Source organism: Lactuca serriola, chromosome 4 (genome assembly GCF_051521515.1).
Source record: "Lactuca serriola cultivar US96UC23 chromosome 4, Lser_US96UC23_V15, whole genome shotgun sequence".
Lineage (NCBI taxonomy): Eukaryota > Viridiplantae > Streptophyta > Magnoliopsida > Asterales > Asteraceae > Lactuca > Lactuca serriola.
Window position 1 is genome coordinate 55,444,841 of NC_136411.1, and position 25,701 is coordinate 55,470,541.

General features: G+C 40.0%; 1 protein-coding gene across 1 annotated transcript; it reads right to left on the minus strand.

The window, feature by feature from the left end:
- Positions 1–437: 437 nt before the first annotated feature.
- LOC145101610 (putative mannitol dehydrogenase) lies at positions 438–2,490 on the minus strand. The gene is made up of 4 exons (XM_079038845.1): positions 2,303–2,490; positions 1,618–1,731; positions 830–1,488; positions 438–726 (listed from the first exon to the last, which is right to left on the minus strand). The coding sequence occupies exons 1-4, from the start codon at positions 2,401–2,403 to the stop codon at positions 524–526; spliced, it is 1,077 nt and encodes a 358-aa protein (XP_078894971.1). The 5' UTR covers positions 2,404–2,490; the 3' UTR covers positions 438–523.
- Between the last annotated feature and the right edge of the window lie 23,211 nt (positions 2,491–25,701).

A 25,701-nucleotide genomic window follows, 5' to 3' on the forward strand; every position in this document is an offset into this window, starting at 1 on the left:
AATTTTATTGTTAATTCTTCAATTTTGAACCTAGTAACTTAATTTATCCATTTAAATTGTATGTAAAATATTATTTATAATGCTACCACTTTAAGGTAAAATAAGATAACACGTTTTAAATTGCATTGATCATTTTTGTTTCCAAATGGTGTGGTAGATACTAGGTGGAATTGATTCATGCCTCGGAAGGTAAAATATTATTGTTTCGCCATATTCTTATGAATCATCTTCAATTAAAGTAAATCTTGGCAAGAGGGGGAATAATCCTTCGGATCTTTGCCCAATTCGTGACATTGCTAATAAAGATATAGATCGTTTTGTTGACGATTTGGGCTTTTCAAAATTTGATGGTGTTTGGATATAAAAAGTTTCGAAAGGAAACTATTGTTAAATTCAGTTATAATTTTAGTGAATTATCTCTAAAAATTGCTTCTCCATAACAAGAAAATGGTCATAGTATACCACTGACTGAAAGTCTCAACTCAAAAGCCAAAGTACAATATTAAGAGTATTACTACACTTATTATGCGGCTTTTAATGTGTTACCAATATCAATAACAAAGCGATAACGGACATCAGTTTTTGCAAGACGCTCCATTGCAGTGTTGATATATTCAATGGGAATGAGTTCAATCGCTGCCGTTATATTATGTTTTGCTGCAAATTCAATCATCTCCTGTGTCTCTTTTATCCCCCCTATCAAACTTCCTCCCACCATCTTCCTACCTGTCGCATGCATCATCAAGCCTCATTAATATTTCTTATTCACACAAAACTCCCTCACCACATTTTAATGAATGAATTCAGGAAAAAAAAAAAAGATTCATACCAAAAAGCAAAGGGAAAGCAGGTAGCTCATACGGCTTGGTTGGACCACCAACCAAAACCAGTTTACCATTAGGCTTTAACAGAGCAATCAAAGGCACAAGAGGATGATCAGCAGAAACAGTGTCAATAATTCCATCCATAGAACCCACTCCACTCTGCATCTGGGCTTGATCACGACTCACCAAGAAAGAATCAGCACCAAAAGTATTAATGGCTTCTTCCTTTTTCTCGGGACTTGTGCTGATCACAGTAACCTTAACACCAAGAGCTTTAAGAAACTTAACAGCAACATGACCCAACCCACCAAGCCCAACCACACCAACATGCATCCCAGGCTTATCGAGCCCATAATATCGAATTGGGCTGTAAACAGTGATTCCAGCACACAGCAGAGGCGCACCACCATCAAGTGGGTAGTCTTTAGGCCATGTGACGACGAAGTGTTCGTTGGCTACCATGTGGTCGGAGTAACCACCGTAGGTTACCATAGAAGAGTCATTGTAGGTTTGTACCATTTTTGGGCAGTATTGCTCTTGATCTGCACCACATTGATCGCATGAATGGCAACACCCGACCATACAACCCACCCCGACTTTGTCTCCTACTTTGACTTTTTTGACCTTGCTGCCCACTTCAGTCACCACACCCACAATCTCATGTCTGCAACGATCGACAAAAAACAGTAGTAATTGAGAAACTATTTGTTACAAGTTAAAGGTATGTAAGTAAATGAATAATTAACCCTAATCGTACATATGAAATGGAGGAAGGATTAATTAGTAAAATTACCCAGGGATCATGGGATACTTGGCGTTGTGCCATTCATTTCTGACAGAGTGAAGATCAGAGTGACAGACTCCACAGTACAACACTTTGAACCTCACGTCTTCATCCCCTGTTTCCCTATGTAATCATCATTCATCACAGATTGGACATGAGTTAGAAAAAAAATTATGCATGCTTATAATACGAACAAACTCGTTGATTAAAACTTTAACAATTAATCGTTTTAGGAATTAGTCGAAAGTTTGCAATTATCAAGGATCGAGAGTCAGCTTGTACTACATATAACCCTATGCAAACGTTGTTCAAAACTATATTTGAACCTGCACAGAAGGACATATAGTATCTCCTTATGAAAAAAAAAAGTTAGTCAGTTAGATCTGTTTACCCCAATAAAAAAAGAAAAGAAAAAGTTACTCCACATTCAGAATCATCTAGACTTTCAATTGTCAAAAAGCAAAATATCAATAATATCAAAAAAGTCAAAATTACTTGAAAGTCTAGAAGTTACAACATTTATTCGCTAGAAACAAAAAGATATTTGGATCAACGTAGAAACCGAAAAGAATAATATCGGATCTGTGTATTATATATACGTTCTAAAGCATAATAATTAAAAACTAAACAATAAGTCCATGAGTAACGATTTAGCTACGTATATGAGAAGAAACAAATTATATAATATATATACCTCCGGGAGAAGTTGATGGGGGAGAGTACGCCAGAAGTGTCTCTAGCGGCGTAGCCCAAGGCCTTAACAGGGTGTTCCGTCTCAGGTGATTTACTCCCCATCGGCGATCACTGTGTGTGTATGTTTTCCGGTGAAATGTTTGATATATAGAAAAAAAAAAAAAAAAAAGTGAAAGCAAATATTGTGTGTTTAATATGGGAGAGAAGAGAAATAGTGCGTTGGGCAATGGGGGTCGATGGAATATATATAGTGGTGGAGGTTTGATTGCTAAACGAAACGTAAACAGATGATGTGGTAGCGAGAGAGTTTGCTAACGTCACAGATAGATGATGGGCATTGGGCAGTGCGGTGATGAACATTGACACGAACACTGTACTATTGTCTATTGGAAGTAAATTCATCCCAGACCACATGTTATTCTACTGCATGAATCTTGTAATAAAAAGGGACAAAAATATATATATATACAAACATCTCACGTTATTGCTAAAATGTATTTAGTTTAAATATTTAATTTTTTATGATAATTTTAAAAAAAATCATATCATGACATGATATTTTAACATATTGATAAAAAGGATATTGAGCCGTGATATATAATTTCTATTTATTTGGTAATTAAATAATTGTGAAATTACAAAATTTTATAGAAATACTTTCTACTGATTAAACGCTACAAAAAAGTATAATTTTTGAGACAATTTCGAAATTATATAAACAGTTTCATATTCATATTAACAAATTTCATAGTTAATATAAGGAAATAGGATTTTTTTTAAAAGGTATTTTGTAGTAGAAACCATCAAGATATCAATTTCTCAATTTTGTATTTGTCATAATGTCATAATGTGTCATCTGTCCAAAAAAAAATATGTGTATATCTTTTAAATATGCATGATGGTAAATTGGTACGTTTATATTGTAAGACATGTCATTGGTTGAATGGGACCACAACCACTATCGTGCACATCATCCTGGCTGGTCATGTTCTTTCGTGTTGCCGACGACGAAATTAAATGGCCAATGAAAATAGTTTCCTTCTTGACCGTTCAATGTTCTTTTTTTTTTTTTTTTTTTTTTTTAAGTTTTTTAATTTTTTATTTATTATTATTATTATTATTATTATTATTATCATTATTATTATTATTATTATTATTATTATTATTTACAAAAACTCAATATTTATATAAAGGGCTAGCGGCGCAGCTTGTTGCCCGTTGCATTCCATTGATATGTATTGATCTTTATTAAGCGCATAATATTAAAGGCAATCATTATTATTAAATCTAATAAAACCCTCACCTTTCATCACATTTTACTCTCATTCTATAAACCAAAATACACATGGAGGATTTGGAATTATTGCAATATTTTGACTGGGATGATGACAAGGAATTCATCTCGACCTTCTTCAATGTTATGCGACACATTCACGATGAAGAAAATCATGTAACGTCTGGTTCCTGGTATGCATTTAATTCAAAATTATTCATTTTTATATAGAAACTTGACGAGTTGGAGGCCCCAAACTCATCGAGTAAAGATGGATTGGGACGCGAATTAAGAAGTCTACTCGATGAGTTGAGAAGCCTCAACTCGATAAGTAGGCTGGCAGAATGAAACCCTAATTTTCAGGGTTTTACACCTTATTTAAACACATTAATCCTCATAAGTTGGCCTCATTTCCAGCCTCCATTGTCCCAAACCCTAGCCTCGAAACCCTAATTCACTTTTGAGATTTTTGAGCCAACTTTTGTGCATTCTTGGTGATTTTGAAGAAGGAGCAAGGACGTGTAGGAGAATAAATCAAGAAGTTGGGCTTTATTTCTAGTTCATCTGAGGTATAAAGCTCATACCTTGTCTATAACATGTTTAAATCTAGTTTTAGGATACTTTCTTCATGTTTTGGTCCAAGTATGTTGGTTTTTGGGATTTGGACGTTCTTTGAGAGCAAACCCTTTAGATCTAGGGTCTTGAGGGGACTTCATGGCATAAAGACGCCAACTTGATGGCCATGGAAGTCCCATGAAACTTTTAGACCATCTTTTTGGTCTTTTGAGCCAAGTAGGTCATGCATGCAAGTAAAGATAGGAACTTTACGTGACCAAACCGTCCCCAGAGTCTAGATCCATGACCCCATGGCTTATCTTGAAGTTTTGATGGCTTTTGGAGTTGGATCTAAGCCATTTTGAGTTAGGCTTAGAGCTCATTTCTTCTACGATGGGTCTTAATGGGTAAAGTCAGAAACTTTACCCTCCTAGATGTGTATTCGACCCAGATCTGGAATATGGGACTTAGATTCGAAGAATAATGGCTCAATGCATTAAGAAGGCTTAACAGATTGAAGAACTCGACGAGTTCATAGAGGAACTCGGCGAGTTGAGTTGAAGTGTCCCGATTCTGTTAGAGGAAGGACTCGATGAGTTCAAGGATGGAATCGACAAATTGATTTGGAAAGTCCAGATTCTGTTGATAAGAGGAACTAGACGAGTTCATGAAAGAACTCGACGAGTTGGATCGTGATTTCAGGGTTTTATGATTTATAGACTCGGCGAGTTGAAGGGCCAACTCGAAGAGTTGAGTCAACTCGGAATGTTGACTTTGACCAGAGTGTTAACTTTGACTTTGACAAAGTTGACCTTTAAGGGGTCATGAGTATAAAAGGGTAATTAAAGGAAATCTTTTATGTGTAAGAGTTTGAGAGGGGTTGATTTCAGAGCCTGGGACTGTTCGACTACTTTACATCATTTGAGATGAGTTACCTTCCAGTAGAAGTGGGACGAAGGCACCAATGTCGACCCACTAATAGCTGATTATAGTTGAGATAATTGTCTAGTATGCCACTATTTGTTATGTTTTATGTGCTAGTATGCTACGATATTATATGATAGCGGTAGGAGGGGTGGATTAGACCCTGTAAATGGTTAAGATAAAACAGAGGGTAGGTCGAGCACCCATATATTTCTGACCGTATGATTATGATATGTATTATCTGGTAGTGGAAAGGGGTGAAATAGACCTCGTAACCGGTTGAGATAAATTGGAGGGTAGGTCGGGCACCCAAATATGCCTGGCAGGGTAGGTCGGGCACCCCGATATGCCTGACATGGGTAGGTTGAGCACCCAGGTATGCTCAGCAGGGTAGGTCGGGCAACCAGATATGCCTGACAGTATCTTTATTGTATGGTATATGGTATGATGAGGGAACTCACTAAGCTTTGTGCTTACAGTTTTCAGTTTTGGTTCCAGGTACTTCCTCTTCGAAGGGAAAGGAGCCGGCATGATCGCAGCGCATCACACTACGTTTTCTACATATGAGATCTTTGGGAGTTATACTCTGATGTTGTTTTATCATGACATGTTTTGACTATTGATACATGGGTTTCGATATGAGTTGATACTATGGATGTTTTCAGACAATTGGTTTTATAACTATTAAATTAAAAATGAAATTTTTGGTCTTATATTTTGGGATGTTACAATTCTATAAACCAAAAAACACATGGAGGATTTGGAATTATTGAAATATTTTGACTAGGATGATGACGATGAATTCATCTCTACCTTCTTCAATGTTATGCAACACATTCACGATGAAGAAAATTTAGATGTTGCTCGTACAAGGGCGGTCGTGAATCATGATCGCCAAGCCGCACACGACTTATTGGTATGTGATTACTTTGCTGATAATTATGATTACAATGATGACTCGTTTGAACGTTGTTTCCGTCTTAATAAGGCTATATTTTTACATATTAGTAATGCTTTAGAAGCCTATTATGATTTTTTAAAACAAAACCCCGATGTTAGAGGAAGAATGAGTTTTAGTAGAATACAAAAGTGTGCAGATGCGCTTGGATATTTGGGATACGGTATGACATTTGATGCATCCGACGAATACTTGAAAATATCTGAGAGGAACGCAGTTGATTGTGTAGATTGGTTTTGTGCATGTGTGTATGAAGTTTTTCACCAACTATATTTGCGTAAACCTACTCCCCGAGATATTGAGAGATTATATTCGGCTCATGAAGAGAGGCATGGATTTCCAGGTATGTTTGGCAGTCTAGATTGTATGCATGTGGCTTAGGAAAAATGTCCAACTGCATGGCGTGGTCAATTCACTCGAGGAGATATAAGTAAACCAAGTATAATCCTAGAAGCTGTTGCATCTCAGAATTTATGGATAGGGAATTCTTTTTTTGGAGTCGCGGGGTCTAACAACGACATTAACGTTCTTGGCCAGTCTCCACTTTTCAACGATCTTTGGACCGGCAAAGCACCTGATATGACGTTCACGGTGAACGAACATTTGTACAAATATAGTTACTACCTTTGTGATGGGATATACCCAAATTATTCTACACTTATGAAGGCATATTTGGTTCCTTGAAGTGAAAAGAAAAAGTTGTTCACAAAGAGGCAGGAATCAACAAGGAAGGATATCGAGAGGGCATTTGGAGTCCTCAAGCAGACATAGTGTGACATCCTCTATTTCTCGGCCAGAAAAGACTGATTTGTTTATGCTTTATTTAAAAACCAGAGTATCCTTTTGAAGAATAATATTGTAGAATTTGTTACAAAAATATGATAAAGATATTATCAAAGCATTTTTGAAAAAATGTATTTTAATTATATTAAAAACGTTAGGATGTCATCGTCAATACAATACATAATCATAAACGGAAAATAACATAGGCCTTACAAAATCTATTATTCTACTAGCCTATAATCCACAATCGTCTCATCTGATCATCACACTGGTGCTCTTGTGCCACTACCTGTAATACAAGAAATTGAGAGGGTCGGGCTTAGGAGCCTGGTGAGCACATAGGGTTTTCAACCCACAATACTTAAGTTCTTTAATTTCATCAAATCATTCAACCCGTTCCCATTATCCTCAATTTCTGTCCGTAAAGCATCTAATTTAAGGGACATAGCTTAAGGATTATCTTTGGGATTGACAATAATGCTTAGGGGATTCCTCAGCAATATATGTCAGTAAGGCAACCATGAGGGGGATGGAGTACACCTGGTGAACACGTAGTTCAAAAACACCTACAAGTTGCGAGCCTGCTAGCATTCCACTGGACTGTCTAAAATAGTCTGTGGGCGTCATCTATACTTTGCTAAATGATTGGATCAGCTTTAACATCAAGGCCTCTCATTATTTATTTCATATTTCATCATCTATATCATCTACCCATCTTTACTCAGCATAATTATAGGTATAAAATACATATACATTTTAAATCAAATAAAACATATATAAATCGTTCATCCAACATAGATATCAGGAACATTGATAACAAACACATAGAACATGTAATTTATATTAAATACTTAATATCTATGTGTAAGATGAAAGTAACTATGCATTCACTTGATAAAGTAACGACTCGAAATTCAAGCAGTGTTTTGCTTCTAGGAACTGTCTTTTTCTTTAATGTAACCTAGTGTTATTATCACTAAGTCTTAGTCTATTATTGATTGCGACTAATTATAAGTCTAGATTCATCATTAACTTAAAGTCTACTTTCATGATCTTTCAAGTAAGGATTAACCAGGTAGGACAGTTGGGAGGCAAGACCATTTCGGCGTATATCCTTTTTGAAATCCAACAACCAAGCCAACATGACCGTTCTAAACACCTCTCCCGTAGGTAGATCAATTAGTATAACGACTTGGAATCACTGATAAATCTTGTTTATAGGTTCTTAATAATGATAATGAATTTAAACATAAGTTACACTTAAAGCGTAATAAGGGTAGCTCAACTTATAAGGTTTCTAGCGAAAACTTAGAACTCCATGGTCAGAACTTCGTCGCTAAATCTTTTTCTAAAAAGATTAATCACGAGGGACCGAAATGCTCGGGGATAAGAAGAGAAAGACTCTTAAATCAAGAGAATGGTGCAAGAAATATGAGAGTCTAGAGCCTCTTATTTATAGTAATTGAATTTTCAAAAACCACCCTCAATAGTTACTTAAATGACCTTATAGTTATTTAAACGAGTAAACACCCCTTTATAATACTATTTTAAATAGATATAACGATATTATACTAAATTAATGTCAAAAGTACTCAACACTAGTCTTATAACGACTGCATTATCGATACCTTTCTAATGATATAAATATATATATATATATATATATATATATATATATATATATACACACTTTATTTTATATGTATCCGTATATATGATTTATACTTTATTTTAATACGTAAATATGCTATTATAAATTACAACTCGTTTATACGAACTTCCGTTTTTGACGTTCTTTATATCCATGTGGAGAAGAGATCTACAACTTTCGTTTACACTTCGTCTGCTAACTTTTACTTTATTTTTTGTCCATATTTCTATAAAATTAAATGACTTTGCTAAAATCATAGCTTTCTCATATAGACTCCGTTTTTGACATTCTTTTTTCTCAAAATTCATAATTTAAGGAGTACTACGATTTTCTTTTTGGTGGCATTATCTAAAAGTCAACCATTCTCTTTGTAGCTTTTTACGTCACACATTCCTTATGCGCGACTGACTTTTATATCTTATAAAAATCATATATAATTCATATGGATTCAGATTTCGACGAAATTTATATTTTCGGGATCGGGACATGTACTTTCTAAATATATAATAATATATATGTTTTGCCACACTTATTTTTACGATTTACGGACGATTCAGTTGATTTTTCCTATTTTATTATATTATAATCATGAAACATATAATATTCACATAATTCTTCTTTATTACGTCAAATAGGTTATAATCGTTGACCCTAACTATTATATCATAATAATAATGCTTAGCCAGAAACGCGGGCGTTACAATTCTCTCCCCTTAGGGTGATTCTATCCTGGAATCATGCATCAACAAACATATGTGGATAGCGACTCATCATGTCACTCTCTGTCTCCCAGGTGAGGTTTGGCCCATTCGAATGTTTCTATTGCACTTGCACTTATTCGACCATCGTGCGTCGTAATTTCTTCGTCTTTCGGTCAACAATCGCTTCAGGTTCTCCGATTAACGTCTTATCTTCATCAATCCTTAACTCTGAAAGTGGAATTATATCGGGAACTTCTCCCGTGAACTTCCTCAAATAACACACATAGAAAGTGTTATGAATACCATATAGTTCTTCTGGAAATTCCAACTTGTAAGCTTGGTTCCTAATCCTCTGAAGAACCTTGAATGGCCCAATAAATCTTGGACTCAACTTTCCTCTCTTTCCAAATCTTATAAGTCCCTTCCACAGTGAGACTTCGAGCAACACCGAATCTCCAACTTCCAAAGTCATTGGTCGTCGCTTCCTGTTAGCATAGCTCTTTTGGTGATCTTGAGCTGCTAACATCCTTTCTCTAATTACTTTTAGCTTTTTAGCAGTCTGATGGACTATTTCGGGGCCCATAAACAACTTTTCTCCAGCCTCAAGCCAACAAGATGGCGTACGACACTTCTGTCCATACATGGCTTTATAAGGTGTCATCTTAATGCTTGAATGGTAACTATTGTTGTAGGAAAACTCTACCAGGGGTAAGTGCTCATCCCAGTTACCTTGAAATTCTAACGTACATGCTCTTAACATATCTTCCAATGTTTGAATTCCCCTTTCGCTCTGACCATCAGTCTGCGGATGGTAGGTTGTACTTAAACACAACTTCGTACTCATTTCCTCTTGTAGACTCTTCCAAAAGCTTGATGTGAAACGACTATCACGATATGATACAATCGTTAGGGGAACACCATGAAGTCTTACTATCTCCTTCATGTAGGCATTTGCAAGCTTATCTATAGAACATCTCTCATTAGCTGTTATGAAGTTTGCACTCTTTGTGAACCGATCCACGACTACCCAAATCATGTCGTGACCATTCTTCGTCCTTGGTAGTTTAGTCATAAAATCCATGGTGATGTCTTCTCATTTACCCATGGGTACATGCAAAGGTTCTAAACTCCCATACAGTTTCTGATGTTGCACTTTAACTCTTGCACATATTACACAATCTGCCACATACTTTGCAACGTCGAGCTTCATTGTTAGCCACCAGTAGTAAGGTTTCAGATCCATATACATCTTAGTGTTGTCAGGATGAATCGAGTACATGGTCTTGTGAGCTTCTTCCATCAGAATATTTCTCATTCCTCCCATCTTAGGCACCTAAATCATGTTTTTGAATACCTTCAATCCTTGACTAATTGTACCGAATACCAACGTTTTGCCTAAACGTTCTTCCTTTTGATCATTTTTCTCCAAATCTTCTTCCTGATCTTTCTTGATGCTTTCCATAATTGTTGAGACAACTTCTATTCTTAACGCGCTAGGCCTTTTTCTTTCCAGGTTTACTTTTCGACTTAGAGCATCAGCTACGACATTTGCTTTACCAGGGTGGTAAAGTATCTCGCAGTCGTAATCCTTTAGTAACTCTAGCCAGTGTTCTTGCCTCATGTTCAATTCCTTTTGAACAAAGAGATACTAGAGACTTTTATCATCAATGAAGAGTTTGCACTTTGTGCCATAAAGATAATGCCTCCATATCTTTAATGTGAATACTATCGCTGCCAACTCCAGATCATGAGTGGGTAGTTCTTTTCTTGCTATTTCAATTGTCAATAAACTTTATCTCTTTGGGTCAGAACACAACCTAACCAAACTCCAGATGCGTCGCTATAGACTGCGAAGTCTTCAACTCCGTCAGGTAAAGAAAGAATCGGTGCTTCACACAACTTCTTCTTTAATTTCTCGAACACTTCTTCGTATTTCTTGCTTCATGTGTATGTAGCTCCCTTATGGTTCAAAACTGTTAATGGAGCAGCTATCGAAGAAAAGCCTTAGATAAACCTTTGGTAGTATCCAACTAATTCTAGAAAGCGTTGAATCTCAATGGGGCTTTTTGGTCGTTCCCATTTTATCACAACTTCAATCTTTGTTGGATCAACCATTATTCCTTCCTGGTTAACCACATGATCCAAGAATTAGAATTCTCAAATCTAAAAATCACATTTGGAGATCTTTGCGTACAAATTCTCATTCTTCAAAACTTCTAATACTTCTCGCAAGTGCTTGCCATGCTCCTGCTGAATCTTTGAGTAAATCAGAATGTCATTTATGAACACTATTACGGATTTATCGAGGAATGGTTTACAAACCCTGTTCATCAAATCCATAAATGTCGTTGGAGCATTGGTTAGTCCAAATAACGTAACCAAGAACTCATAGTGTCCGTATGTCGTTCTGAATGCGGCATTCTCTATGTCTTGCTCTCTTACTTTCAACTGATGACATCCTGCCCTAAGATTGATCTTTGAGAAATAGCTCGAACCTTGCAGCTGATCAAACAAGTCATTTCCTTGGGGACAATTTCTCTCTTAACTGTGCAGGAATATGAACAAAATATGTGCATCCAAACACTAAAAAATGCCTATAGTACTGCTCCAGCAAGAAGTTCATGAGGTGCCGCTGCAACTTCTTCCCTTTCTCTTCCCCCAAAAAGGATAGAGATGCCTCGTCCCTTCTTTATGCACATCTTTATACATAGCCATACACAAAGGTGTACAATCCGGTCAAAATATGTGGTTCTTTAAGTTCATTCAGTATAGGTTCTCTTACTTGCTCAAGTGGCTGGCAAAGGCCAACCGAGAGGGGAGAACGAATGGCTCAGAAATCGACTGGTTCCGATCAGACTCGTGGAGCAGCAGTTTGCATGCTTTTTTGAAAAGATGCGGCTCAAATTATTAGAAGAATTCTTTAAAGAAGAAGAACAAGTTTTTTCCCTGACATTTCCAAGGGTTTCTTCCATTTCGTGAAGGTTATCTAGAAGGCGAATTTGGTATTTGGATATTATTTGTATCAATCATGAATGATTTGTTATGAAACCTTGGAAATATAAATTTCATCACTAAATAATCTAATAAATACTAAATAATCTAATAAATAATGTAAATAATGAAGAGTTAACAAAAAATTATTTCTTTCTATTCTGAAATGTTGGTGTGGTATGTAGTAAGGATGAAATCAACTGAGTATTCAATCTTTTCTTGTCTAATGAAGGAACTGATTTTTAGATGTATACAGAGGGAAATCCATGTGCGTCAATCCTTAGAAATGAATACTTGTTCTTTACCGTTGCCTTGTTCAGTTCTTTATAGTCTATGCACATCCTCATGCTCCCATCCTTCTTCTTCACGAATAACACTAGAGCTCCCTAGGGTGAAGAACCAGGTCTAATGAAACTATTGTCCAACACTTCCTAAAATTACATCATAAGCTCTTTCATCCCTATCAGTGTTAATCGGTATGGTGCTTTTGCTATTAGCATCAATCCTGGAAACAAGTCTATTCGAAACTCTACTTGTCTATAAGGGGGTAATCCAGGAAGATCTTCGGGAAATACTTCTGGATAGTCACACACCACTTGTATTTTTTTCATTTCTTTCTTTTCCTTCTTTGCATCGATCACAAATGCCAAGTATGATGTGCATCTTTTGGACAAACATTTTCTGGCTTTCATCAGGGAAATGATTCTAGAACTTATTTAATCCATTAAGTATAAGTCTCTAACCTTCATATCTGAATCAAGATGATATTTAGATGGATAAAGTTTTCAAATTTATCCATAAAAAGGTCACCAACATTCAAGATAAAAACTTTATGCACTTAAAGTGACCAAAAGCTCATAACACCTAAAGCTAGCTAGATCTAACAATTTCATCATCAAGTTTCAAACTTTATACCTTTAGAAGAAAGATCAAGGAGAACAAAGTCTGGATGTGCAAGGTCCAATGCAACCAACACTTCTTCAATTATTTCGTTCTTCTCCAAGGTGCACCAAGAACACTCCAAAGCAGTTAAAAACACCTTCTTTTTGCTCACAAGGCTCAATCTAGGGTTAGGGTTTCAAGAGAGGGTGTTTGAGAGGTGGAAGTTAAGAATGGAATGGGTTTGGGGGAGTTAAAGAGCTTAAATAAGGCTCAAACCACGAAAATAGAGTTTGGGCACTGATCGTATACGCCCAACGTACACGTTGAGTACGCTCAGCGTACGCGGCTCAACCCAAAACCACCCTAACTCCAAACATTCATAACTTCTTAGTTCCAACTCTATTTTCGACAATCTTTATATCCACGCAAATGTATTGAAGAGATCTACAATATTATCTAGATATCATGTAGTAAAAATTTCTTGAATAAAAATCCATATTTCATGCAAGAACCTGGCCTATGACTTTTCCCATTTTACCCTTTGACTCTAAAACACAATTCAATGGTTTAGATCTCATAACCATCATTACCTCCTTCCAAAAGGTCTAAACATCGCTTCCTTAAGGCCTAAAGCTTTTATACTATCGATTTTCGGCCGACGACTCGAATCACAGAATGATCCCGAACAGGGTGTTACAGAAAATAATAAAAAAAATTAAGAAAATATTGCGAACAATGTATACAAAGTTCGTAAAAGAATTACACATGTTAAAAAAATGCAACTGGAACTGAAAATATTATTAAAAGAAACGATATAGCTAAAACAAGAGTTGTGCAATAGGGTTATTAAAACAAAGTGGAGTTGAACTCGACGAGTTGGAGGAGCCAACTCAGCGTGTTAAGCATGAATAATCATGTGATTTAATGAATCTACTCGACAAGCTGAGAAGCATCAACTCGACGAGTAGAAGTTGGCTTGACCGCGAAGTTTAATGAGGCAACTGGATGAGTTGTGGAGCCTCGAATCGGCGAGTTAGCCACTCAGAATGAAACCTTTATTTTAGGGTTTTACACCCTATTTAAACACTTTATGTTCCGGGTTTTGGCCTCATTCCTAGCCTTCATAGCCCCTAACCCTAATCTCGAAACCCAAGCGTATACTTGAATGTTGAGAGCTCTTTGTGAGTGTGATTTGGTGTGTTCGAAGCTCATTGAAGGAAGAGAGCTGAATGCAAGGCTGTGGTTTGAGTGGGAGCTTTCAAATCTAGATTCTTTGCTTCATTTCCAAGATGTTTCGGGTATAAAGTTCTATTCTTGATTATTAGTTGCTTAGATCTCCTCATATTGAGTTTTGTTGTGTTTTTGGCCTCTTTATGGGATGATGATGGAGTGAAGTCATCTAATGGGGTTGTTCTTTTAGATCCGAGTTGGTTTTGGTATCCTTTGGCTTAAAAGTGCAAACTTTATGAGGATTTCGGTGTCATGTATGCATTAAGTCAATTATTAAGTCCATTCCAAGCTTAAGAGCTTCATTTAGACATACATGAACATAAAGTTGGCAAATTTACATGGTTTTCCAGCTCAAGGAAGTCAGATATATGTTTCGGAGTCATGTCCTAATGGATTAAGTGCTTAATGTATTAAGAGGTGATTTTTTGGCGAACTCGACGAGTTTGTTGGGTAAAATCGGCGAGTTGTCTCGGTTTTCCCTTACATTTTCAGTCTAATAGAGGAACTCAGCGAGTTGACTTGGTATTTCCCGATCTGTGCAGATTGATGGATAAACTCGATGAGTTGAAGGACAACTCGGCGAGTTGGGTCAACTTGGATTGTTGACTTTGACTTTCGGATTTATGTCTTTAACCAAGTTTGTCCCAAGGGAGTGCTTGAAGTAATCTGAATTGAAATAAGGAAACTTATGGTCTTAGGATAAGGCTCATATGGGGTTGGGCCTAATTTGGAAAATTAGGCCATTAGTGGGCCTTCGTGAATCTTTTGGTGTTGGACCTCAGTTTTGGTGTATGTTGGGTCAGTGGTAAAATGGTAATTTTACCCCAAGTATGGATTATGGATTATAGCATGGAACCTAATTGCTAATTAAGTATGTTGTGGGTATTGATAGCTTGGGAAGCCGACACGGTAGCAACTAGGGATTTTCTTCAGGGAGTTTCTACATTCGAGGTGAGTTTTCCTTATTGTACTTATTGGTCGAAGGCACCAATGACGAAACTTTTGGATTGTTATCCTGGTTTATCTTATGATTGAGTGTTGTTATGATCTGTTAGATCGTTATCCTGATTGATAGGATGTTGTTATGCTGTGATGATCTGTTAGATCGGTATCCATGTAGAGAGGATGATGTTATGCTTATTGATCTATATGATATGTGCTTACCTGTTTATTGATTATGTGTTTATGAGTTATGTATATGTCAACATGTGTGTGTGGTTGGGTTGAGGCGGTCCTAGTTTCTGCTGAAGACCAACAAACCCAGAATGGCGCGGATAGACTGAAGACCTGTGAAGTGGTCCAGTCAGGCCGAAGGTCCGACGGGCGGTCCTGATAGACTGAAGGCCCTGCAAGGCGGTCCAGTCATGCTGAAGGCTCGGGAGCAGTCCAGATAGGCTGAAGGCCCTACGAGGTGGTCCAATCAGGCTGAAGGCTCATTTATGCATGATTTTTTCTGTTATGTTTATGTGGTGGTATTTTGGGGAAGACTCACTAAGCTTTGGGCTTACAGTTTTTTATTATGTTTCAGGTACCTCAGATGATCGTGGGAAGGAGAAGGCTTGATCGTGCACATCCTCGTATTTTGTGTTATGATTTCTGGGAAAACTCTAATGTGAAACTTATTTTGAAAACAATATGTAATAAATGATGGTTTGTAGTTATTTCAAAAGTTAAAATGTTTTAAGAATTTTTTGAATGTTACAAGTTGGTATCAGAGCCTTGGTTTGAGTGGATTGGAGGAACATTCGTGTGAATCCAGTCTCGAACTAAGGAAAAAGATTTTCTAAATGATTTTCAAATGGTTTACAAAATACTTAAGGAGGATGCGATGTGTACGATCAGACGGAGCAAGTAAGTTGACCCCAAAATACCATATTGTTCTTTGATATTGTGATATGTTAGAATATCATGCTAATGATAGGCTAGGGATCTTCAGGAATTGCATGATAGAGTTGTCTGACTATGTGATGCCTTAGTTCCTATAGAGATCCCTTGTGTGGCTGTTGTGTGACTCTTTCGCGTGTGAATTGGCTATTGAGTGGATACGCTAAATCACATGCTACATGGTTTGAAGGATCCTAGGCTGAAGGGTTTGTTCTTGTTTTGCAGCTCTTGTTTGAGTCCAACCGTTGTGGGATTGAATCTTTTAGCCTAAGATTGTTTAAACCGTGGGACATGTGACTGTATTCATGTGATAGTCGTATGGCACCAATGAAGAGTCGTGTAGCAATTGTGGTATGGTGAGTCGTATAGGGTCAGTCGGCTAGTCGTATTATTGGATGAGGTAGCAGTGGTTTCTCTGGTTTAGGCACGGTTCATAGCGGGTCAGCATGAGGAAGGATTGGCCACTGTTGAGATAGTGAGGATAGGGAAAGGATGCACAAGAGGTGCTGGAAGTCTGAGATCGAGGATTTCATAGGAGGATCTATCATTTTTTTTTTGCATTTTAGTGTCAGTCGCCTCCTCTACACGAATGTTGCTTGCTTTATGCTTTGTGGAACCCTAGTATAACCTAGGGAGTCCTTTAGTGTGGCTGTTTCGTTGTTAGGCATGTTTCAAGAATATTTTGTGATTAGGTCGTAGAGGACCCGAGATAAATCTTGAGGAAAATATGGATAGGTGTGGAAGGTAGTATTTGGCCCGTACTACTGAAATCACAGGATCCATACTCGATTCAAGGAAGATTTTGGGGAATATAAGAGCTGGTCAGGGAAGATAACATGGTTGGATATCGTGGTTTGAGTTAGTGGATCCGTATTTGTAGATCTTTTAGCTTGGGCTGCTTAGGCGAGGATGAGTTTTGTGTTTGTTCAGGCCCCTATGGCGTTATTGATGTGGATTAAGGGGTTCAGACTCATATAAGTATGTTGGTTGGAAGTATTGAAGGTTTTATTAAAGTTCATGCCTCGAGCTTCAAGACACGAACATGAAGTGGTTGATATGACCGCTTTGGAGTTTGCATATGGGATTTAAGTGGTAGATTTTCGGATTAGATTGTTGTTATCTGTGGCAAGGATCTTGCCCTTCAGATTTCCGAGTTCGAAGGAGTGGGTAGGCTTGTAACCTCCCAAGTTAGGTTGGATTCTCAGCTTGAGGTCTGTTGGTCGTGGTGGTAAGTGACAGCATGTCAGTGCTGGTATGCAAAATTGGTTTGATGTGCCACGTGTATCCTAGCAATGCAAGCAATGGTCGTATTCTTGGGAAATGGGAAAGACAGGTGTCAGATTGTCGTGTGGGTTGCAAGCAAGGGGATGTATGTTTGGATCGTAGACCGGTAGTTGCTTATGCTTTGTAAGTGGTTATTATTGGGAATTTAGAGGTTCACCTGAAATTCAGGTTTCTCTTAGGGCTCATGTGATCCGTATTTGGAGGACCATTCTGCGGATGATATTCATCTCATGGTAAGGGTGGTTGTACCTGGCTAGACCGGTGGGGTTATGTTTTAGGTTTCACCACCGGTGGGTGGTGGTTTGAGTTCTAAGTGGGGGAGAATTTGGAATTCTCAAGTTGAGCATCAGTTATTGAGGGTTCTGACAGTTTGCTGTTTGGTTTGCTGCTCTCAGATTTGTTGGGCATATGTTAATCGGTGAACCCTTTCCAAAGCGGGTATGTTCAGCCCCATGCAGGTTGTGGTTTCTCTGGTTTAGGTGTTGGTCGTCGAGTTCGTTATTTAGCGTGAATTCTCCGAAGGATTTAAGTGGTGACTGTTAAAGGTCAAGGAACGCGTCACCTACCCTCCAGTGCAGTATGTATGTTCCCTTGGTTCCTGGGTATGTTTACCCTCAGTGGTGAAGTGAATTTATGATTCATAGCAGACTCAAGTTTTGGTAACTTGTAGGATCATCTTGGAGGTCTTTGCGAGCTAGTGGTATAGTGATGGATTACATTAAGTCTTAAACAAGTATGGGGTCTTGTTTGACCGATCATGAGGATGTTTTCTGTTTTGATTAAGCTAGCCTTTCGAGTATCTTTGGTGTTTCTTTTCTTTTCGGATGAGATTATGGGCATCTTAAGTATGTATGGGGGTACTCCTTATGAGTTGGGCAAGAGAACTTTGGGGCTCTTGATTCGAAGTATGTGCATGGATCTTTTGGGCTTCAGCTTTCGTTTTGGATCAAGAATCTGACCATCTCCATATCCGCAGATTGTGTGCAACTTTGTTTTCGTGAGGTTTTTGATTGGGTAGCAACTTGTTCTATAAAGTGAATCGTGTGTGGTAGGATTCAACACTAGTGTTGTGTGGGACGTCTATTGGGTCCTTTTGGGGCAATGGAAGGAGGTGAGTATCTTCAGGCCCGGAGTGATGGGCGAATAATGCGATGACGACAGTGTCGATAGGTTATCGGGTGCATTCCAGTCATAGTCTGTAGGCCTAGTGATCATGATGGTTCTTTTCTTCTGCTTGTAGCACTTTCGGTGTGGACGCACTGATGGGGGTCGGACAAGTCGTAAATTTGTTGGTTGGATAAGGGAAGCAGTAAGGATTGAGAAAAGTATTAGTCAGGTATTAGGTTACATGCATTATGAATCCAGTAGTTTGCAAGAGGTTGTTAAATTTATTATTCTCAAGTTGGAAATTTCTTATGCAGTAGTAAGTCATAAAAACCCTTGTGATTATATCGAGTAGGTGCATAGGTGGGGTTGCAACGGAGTCGGTAAGGGTTTGGATCTTGAGTTGCAACATCATGTGGATAATCAGTATGTGACGCAGTAGCCTTGTTGTTTGGTCTCTTAGGAACTTGGCGGATAGACTATGTGCGAGACTGGTAGTCTCAAGGATGGTTTGGGAATATTATTATATCTCGGTATAGTGATGGGATGTCAGGAATCAAAAGATTTTGAGTGTAGTGCAAGTGCAGCTTCGTGAATCTCGGGTTATAAGCAAAGTACCAGATTGGATTTGGTTAAGACCTCGAGTTAGGAATTTTATTTTGGAAGTCGCGAGGGGCGATTGTGTGGGAGTATTTTGGCTTGGCAACTGGGCAGGAACCCGGTATTTCAAAAAAAATGGCATACGAGTTGGACCAGGGAGGTCTTGGTGGATTTGGAAAGCGGTATCAGTGTTTCGGGCAGTATCAGTGTGTCGGGCAATATTAGCGATTTGGATTTTTGTGTGCGTGTGAAGTATCTGGGCATTTAAAAGATGCTAAGTCAATCACAGCGGGATTAAATAATCTCATAGTAATTGATTTGACCATGTTGCGCAACTATCGTCTGAGTCTAACCGTTACAAGGATGAATTTTTTACTCGACGGATTATCTGAGCCTCTTGTTATGTAGCGGTATATGGTCAGTGACTTTGTTCCCATTGAAGAAAATGTTGGTTCAAAACTCTATGGGGTTGGCTTGGTGGCAGTTTGGTGTGGGAGGTCTGATAGGGAGTCAGACCATTGAGACTGTAGGTTTCGGAATTCAGGCAGGATAGGTTTGGGTTTCTCACGGGATTGAGGATTCGTTCTTCACCAGGATTGAAGAACTATTTTGAGGACGGTTTCAGTAGACCTGTACATGCCGTTGTATGATCATAGGTGGAAGTGTTATGACTGCTTGTTTTTCGTTGAGAGTTGGCATGGGTTGTTTCAGTGTGGGCGGTCAGTCGGGAAATCAGGGCATTGTGGATTTCGGGTCTCAAAAAATTAGAGGTGGTTTCCAAGGACTGAAGGTTTGATTAGTGTCTTCGGGGTGGAAGTTTCTTTTGGGTTTCGGTTGTTCCGAGAAGATTGTTCTATGCCCAGAATCTTCGTTTTTGTTCCTCAGGTTGTTTGTTTAGAGATGGGTGTTTGTAAGGAGCGATTTCGAGGACGAAATCTGATCTAAGTGGGGGAGAGTTGTAACACCCAAAATCTAGAAGGTTGTTAAACCAAAGTGGATTTGAGCTCGACGAATTGGAGGAGCCAACTCGGCTTGTTGAAGATGAAGAATCGTTGGGTTTTATGAGTCTACTCGATGAGTTGAGAGGCCTCAACTTGGCGAGTAGAAGTTGGCTTGACCGCGAAGTTTAATGAGGCAACTCGATGAGTTGAGGAGCCTCAACTCAGCGAGTTGGCCACTCAGAAGGAAACCCTAGTTTTAGGGTTTTGCACCCTATTTAAACACTTTAAGTTCCGGGGTTTGGCCTCATTCCCAGCCTCCATAGCCCCTAACCCTAATCTCGAAACCCTAGTGTCTCCGTGAGTGTTGAGAGATCTCTGTGGGTGTGATTTGGTGTGTTTGAAGCTTGTTGAAGGAAGAAAGCTTAGTGCAAGGCGGTGGTTCGAGTGGGAGCTTTCAGATCTGGATTATTTTCTTCATTTCCAGCGTATTTCGGGTATAAAGTTCTAGTCTTGCTTATTAGTTGCTTAGATATCCTTATTTTGTTTTTTTTTTGTGTTTTTGGCATCTTTATGGAATGATGATGGAGTGAAGTCATCTAATGGGTTTGTTCTTTTAGATATGAGTTGGTTTTGCTATCCTTGGGCTTAAAGGTGCATACTTTTTGAGGATTTCGGTGTCATGCATGCATTAAGTCAATTAGTAAGTCCATTCCAAGCTTAAGAGATTCATTTAGACATACATGAACGTAAAGTTGGAAACTTTACGTGGTTTTATAGCTCAAGGAAGTTAGATCTATGTTTTGGAGTCATGTCCCAATGGATTAAGTGCTTAATGTATTAAGAGGTGGGTTTCTGGCGAACTCGGCGAGTTTGTTGGGTAAAATCGACGAGTTTTCTCGGTTTTCCCCGACATTTTGAATATGATAGAGGAACTCAGAAAGCTGGTTGGTCAACTCGACGAGTTGACTTGGTCTTTCCCGATCTGTGCAGATTGATGGATAAACTCGATGAGTTGAAAGGCAACTTGGCGAGTTGGGTCAAGTTGGACTGTTGACTTTGACTTACGGATTTATGTCTTTGACCAAGTTTGTCCCAAGGGGCTGCTTAAAGTAATATGAATTGTAATAAGGAAATTTATGGGCTTAGAATAAGGATCATATAGGGTTGGGCCCAATTTAGAAAATTGGGTCATTAGTTGGCCTTCGTGAATCTTTTGGTTTTGGGCCTCAGTTTTGGTGCATGTTGGTTAGGGGTAAAATGGTAATTTTACCCCAAGTATGGATTATGGATTATAGTGTAACATCCGGATTCCCAAGTATTATATTTTATTCATTTATTTTTGGAAGTTGTGAGGAGACTCGGCGAGTTGGTGTCTAAACTTGCCGAGTATGGTCGCAGATTCGTATCCGAGTTCACAGCTGGACTCGGTGAGTTCATGAGTGGACTCGGCGAGTCCATGCTGTTTAAGGAAACCCTAATTTCCAGGGTTTGAGACCTATTTAAAGGCCCTTAGGGCTGTCATTTGCGACCACCAAACCCCAGAGAGAAACCCTAAGAGATCTAGACCGTTTATGAGGAAGGAGAGGCCATTCTTGATCCTTTTGGTGGTGTTTTTGCAAGAAGGAGGTGACCAAGGCAAGAGGAGGCTGAAGGAGGTGCGATTTTGGTGATTTCTGAGTTCATAGAGATCATATTGAGGTATTTTGCTCGGACCTTCTTTAGTTTTGGTGTTGATTCTTAGTGTTAGGGTTTTCTAACCCTTTTAGAGGTTGGATAAGTGGAGCATTTGGTCCCTTCTCGAGTCTATGTTCTGGATCTGGACCCAAAGAGCTCCAGAGACCTTAACCCTTGGAGCTTTATGAGTCATTTTGGGAGCCATGAGCTTGGGATGTCATTTTTGGGGCTAAATCACCAAGTTAGACTATTTAGATGTTATATAAGTGTCAAGGTCTGAACTTTACGTGATTATCATGCTTGGGAAGGCCAGATCTATGAATGTATGAAGCAGATCTGACCTCAGGAGGCCTGTGGAGTTTGTGCATGGCATGAACTCGCCGAGTCTGAAGAACAGACTCGGCGAGTAGGATGAGGGTTTCGCGTAAATCACTTAGTGAGTGGACTTGCCGAGTTGGGGAATAACTCGGTGAGTCAGGGAGAGTCAGGGGGACTGGAGTTCAAGGCAGAACTCGCCGAGTTGTTGTTGAGACTCGGCGAGTTGAGTCGGGGTGGCCCCGCGATTCATGCCAGGTGTGACTCGTCGAGTCAGGAGAAGTACTCGACGTGCCAAGAGAGGGACTAAAAGAGTCAGTGGACACGTGTAAACGCGCCGAGTCGCCCAAGTGCACTCGACGAGTCGGGTCAAAGTTTGACCGTTGACCTTGTTGACTTTTAGGGTTGAGTATAGTTGTATTTTTTAGAGTAATTATTTTATGTGATTAGGCGGAGGCTAGATCACATTTCTACCGAGACACCGAGGTGAGTCTTCTCACTATATGTTACCTAGAGTGGTATTATATGTGGACCAGAGGGTCTTATGTGTTATGTATGAGATTACGTGCTATGTGTTATATGTATGTTGTATGATGTTATAGATCGGACCAAAGGGTCCAACGATACAGACCGGGCTGGAATGCCCAACGAGCTATGACCGGACCAGAGGGTCTAACGAGCTACGGGACTGGAGGGTCCCACTAAGACACATCGACCGGAGGGTCGTATTATAGCCTCGAGTTGCGTATGTGTTGTATGCGGTATTTTGGGGAACTCACTAAGCATTTATGCTTACAGTTGTTGTGTTATGTGTTTCAGGTACCAGTGATGAGCGCGGGAAGGCGCCGACATGATTCATACACACGCACATTGGAGTTTATATATTCTGATCTTGGGGTTTTGTACTAATACAATGTTGATACAATGTTTTTAAAATGATTGTGAATGATATTTTATGGTTTTTCAAAAGTGAAAAATTGTTCAAATCTTACGGTGTTACAAGTTGGTATCAGAGCCTTGGTTTGAGGGATTCGGATGCATCTTCGGGTGTATCTGAACTCAAACTGAGGATTTGAGGAAAATTTTGATAATGAAGTAAAATTTTTGAAAAGAGTAAAAAGAGTTTTGAGACAAACAGAGCAGAGCCGTGTGTACAATCAGCCAGCGCCCGAACGGTGAATCCCCAAAAGTACCCTTACATTATGTGTTATGAGATATGTTATGTTACATTATGCATGCTAGAGTAGGCTAGGTATACATATTAGGACTAGAGTGGCCTGATTTGTGATGCCTTAGCCTAGGAGATTTCTGCTGCTGAGATGCTTTGAGAACGAATAGATAGCAGTTAGGAGCTCATGAGAATAGAGTACCTGTAATCCAAGATCCAAGGAGGAGGACTTGGAGTGAATGCTGATGCGGTGTGGTCAGTAACATTGGGCCCGTACTACTAAAAACACCAGATCAGTGGGCATTCCAAGTAAGAATCTTTTGGACAATGGAGGACGAGTAGGGTTGCGTCATCGAGTATGTGTATGCTCGATCGAGTCTCTGATAATTTTTGTTGTATTTGAGAGGCATCATGGTTGGGACTCGACACACACCTGAGAGCAGTAGTGTCAGCGACGAGGAGATCCGTCGATTGATTCACGAGGAGGTGGTTGCTGCGATCCGGGCTGAGATTCCCGAGATGTTTGGGGACATCAAGACCACATTGATTGAGAATTTTGATGAGCGGTATGCAGCACTGACTGAGGCTGCTACAGCTGCAGCTACTGCTACTGTTGCTGCTGCCAGACCTCAGGGAGGTGACTCGTTGTTGTTTCGGGAGTTCAGCAACACGAAGCCACCAGAGTTCGACGGGACGTAGGACCCGATTGCCACTATGAGATGGATCTCTGACATCGAGGGATGTTTCTATACGTGGTCTTGTACAAAGCACTTGAGGGTTTGTTTCGCCCTGAACCAGCTCCGTTTGGGAGCGAAGGATTGGTGGAAGTTCGTGACGGTGAACTTCACTTTGGCTGAGATTTCCGAGCTGACCTGGGAGAGGTTCACCGCTATGTTCAGAGAGGAGTATGTTCCCCCGGTGGAGAGGGAACGATTGATTCCAGAGTTCTTGACCCTCAAGCAGGGTACTGATTCTATGGCAGTGATCACCAGGAAGTTTCATGAGAGGGCGATGTTTTGCCCTGAGTAGGTGTCTTCTAAGCAGGCTCGTATGAGCTGTTATCTGAGTGTTCTGAGGAGAGATATTCGAGAGTTCATGGCGAACTCTACTTACCGGACATTTGCTGAGCTCCAGGCAAATGCCCGGAAGTGGGAGATTGAGTTGGAGACTCAGGCCAGGGAGGAGGCCGAGTCACAGAGGGCAGAACGGCGACCGACTCAGTCTCATCCGGCAGCCAAGCGGGCTAGACCCGCTGATTCGAGATCTGGAAGCGCGAAGGGCCGCACTTGTGGGAAGTGCGGTAAGATTCACAAGGGGTCGTGCAGGGCTGGAGTATGCTACAAGTGCGGGAAGGACGGGTATATCGCGAGGGATTGCCCCAAGGGATTTTCGGTTTGCTTTCATTGCAACCAGACCGGCCATCGGAAGGCCGAGTGCTCTCAGCTTCTTCAGGGGTCAACGCAGGGATCTGCGCCTGTTGCTAGGGCTACCGACGTTTGGCCGGTGAAGGCCGAGGCCCCGAAGGCTCATGGGAGAGCATTTCAGTTGACTGCGGAGGAGGTCCGTGCGGCGCCCGATGTTATGGCTGGTACTTTTCTTGTGAGTTCTGTGCCTGCTTTGGTATTATTTGACTCGGGTGCGAGTCGGTCGTTTGTTTCTGTAGCATTTTGTCAGCTCATCGGTATCCGTCGAGAGGCGTTGGGTCGACCGCTGCGAGTTTCCATAGCTGATGAGTGAGCAGTGTATGCTTCTGATGTGATTCGAGGATGTGTCCTTGATAACTTCGGTGTGGAGTTTCCGATAGATCTGGTTCCGATCGCGATGGGGGACGTGTGTGTTATAGTGGGTATGGATTGGTTGAGTCGATATGGAGTGGTGATAGACTGCGAGAGTCAATTGGTGACGATTCGAGACCCTAGTGGGGGAGTTCTTACGGTGTACGGCGAGGGTATACGTGCGGGGTCAGCATTTTGCTCGGCCGCCAAAGCAAGACAGAGTCTACAGCAGGGCTGTAAGGGATTTGTGGAATATGTGATGGATGCGAGGATTGATTCAGAGAGACCGAGGTCAGTGGATGAGGTCCCGATAGTGCATGAGTTTTCAGATGTGTTTCCAGAGGAGTTGTTAGGTGTGCCTCCGGAGAGGCAAGTAGAGTTCGGTATTGAATTGGTTCTGGGAGATGCGCCTATCGCCAAGGAGCCTTATTGCCTTGCGCCTCCGGAGATGCAGGAGCTATCCTCGCAGCTCCAGGAGCTGATGGGGAAGGGGTTTATCAGGCCGAGCGGTTTGCCATGGGGGGCGCCTATTCTTTTTGTCAAGAAGAAGGATGGTTCGCACCGGATGTGCATTGATTATCATGAGTTGAGCAAGCTAATGGTCAAGAACCGTTATCCGTTGCCGAGGATCGATGATTTGTTTGATCAGTTGCAGGGAGCATCTTGGTTCTCCAAGATCGATTTGAGGTTTGGGTATCATCAGGTGA

What these genes read in the sequence shown, in the direction of transcription:
- LOC145101610 (XM_079038845.1), bottom strand. Translation starts at nt 2,403, where the DNA reads ATGGGGAGTAAATCACCTGAGACGGAACACCCTGTTAAGGCCTTGGGC. An exon ending in CCCATCAACTTCTCCCGGAG is followed by an intron (nt 1,732 to 2,302) that starts GTATATATATTA and finishes ATGATTACATAG; the next exon opens with GGAAACAGGGGATGAAGACG. An exon ending in AAGTATCCCATGATCCCTGG is followed by an intron (nt 1,489 to 1,617) that starts GTAATTTTACTA and finishes CGATCGTTGCAG; the next exon opens with ACATGAGATTGTGGGTGTGG.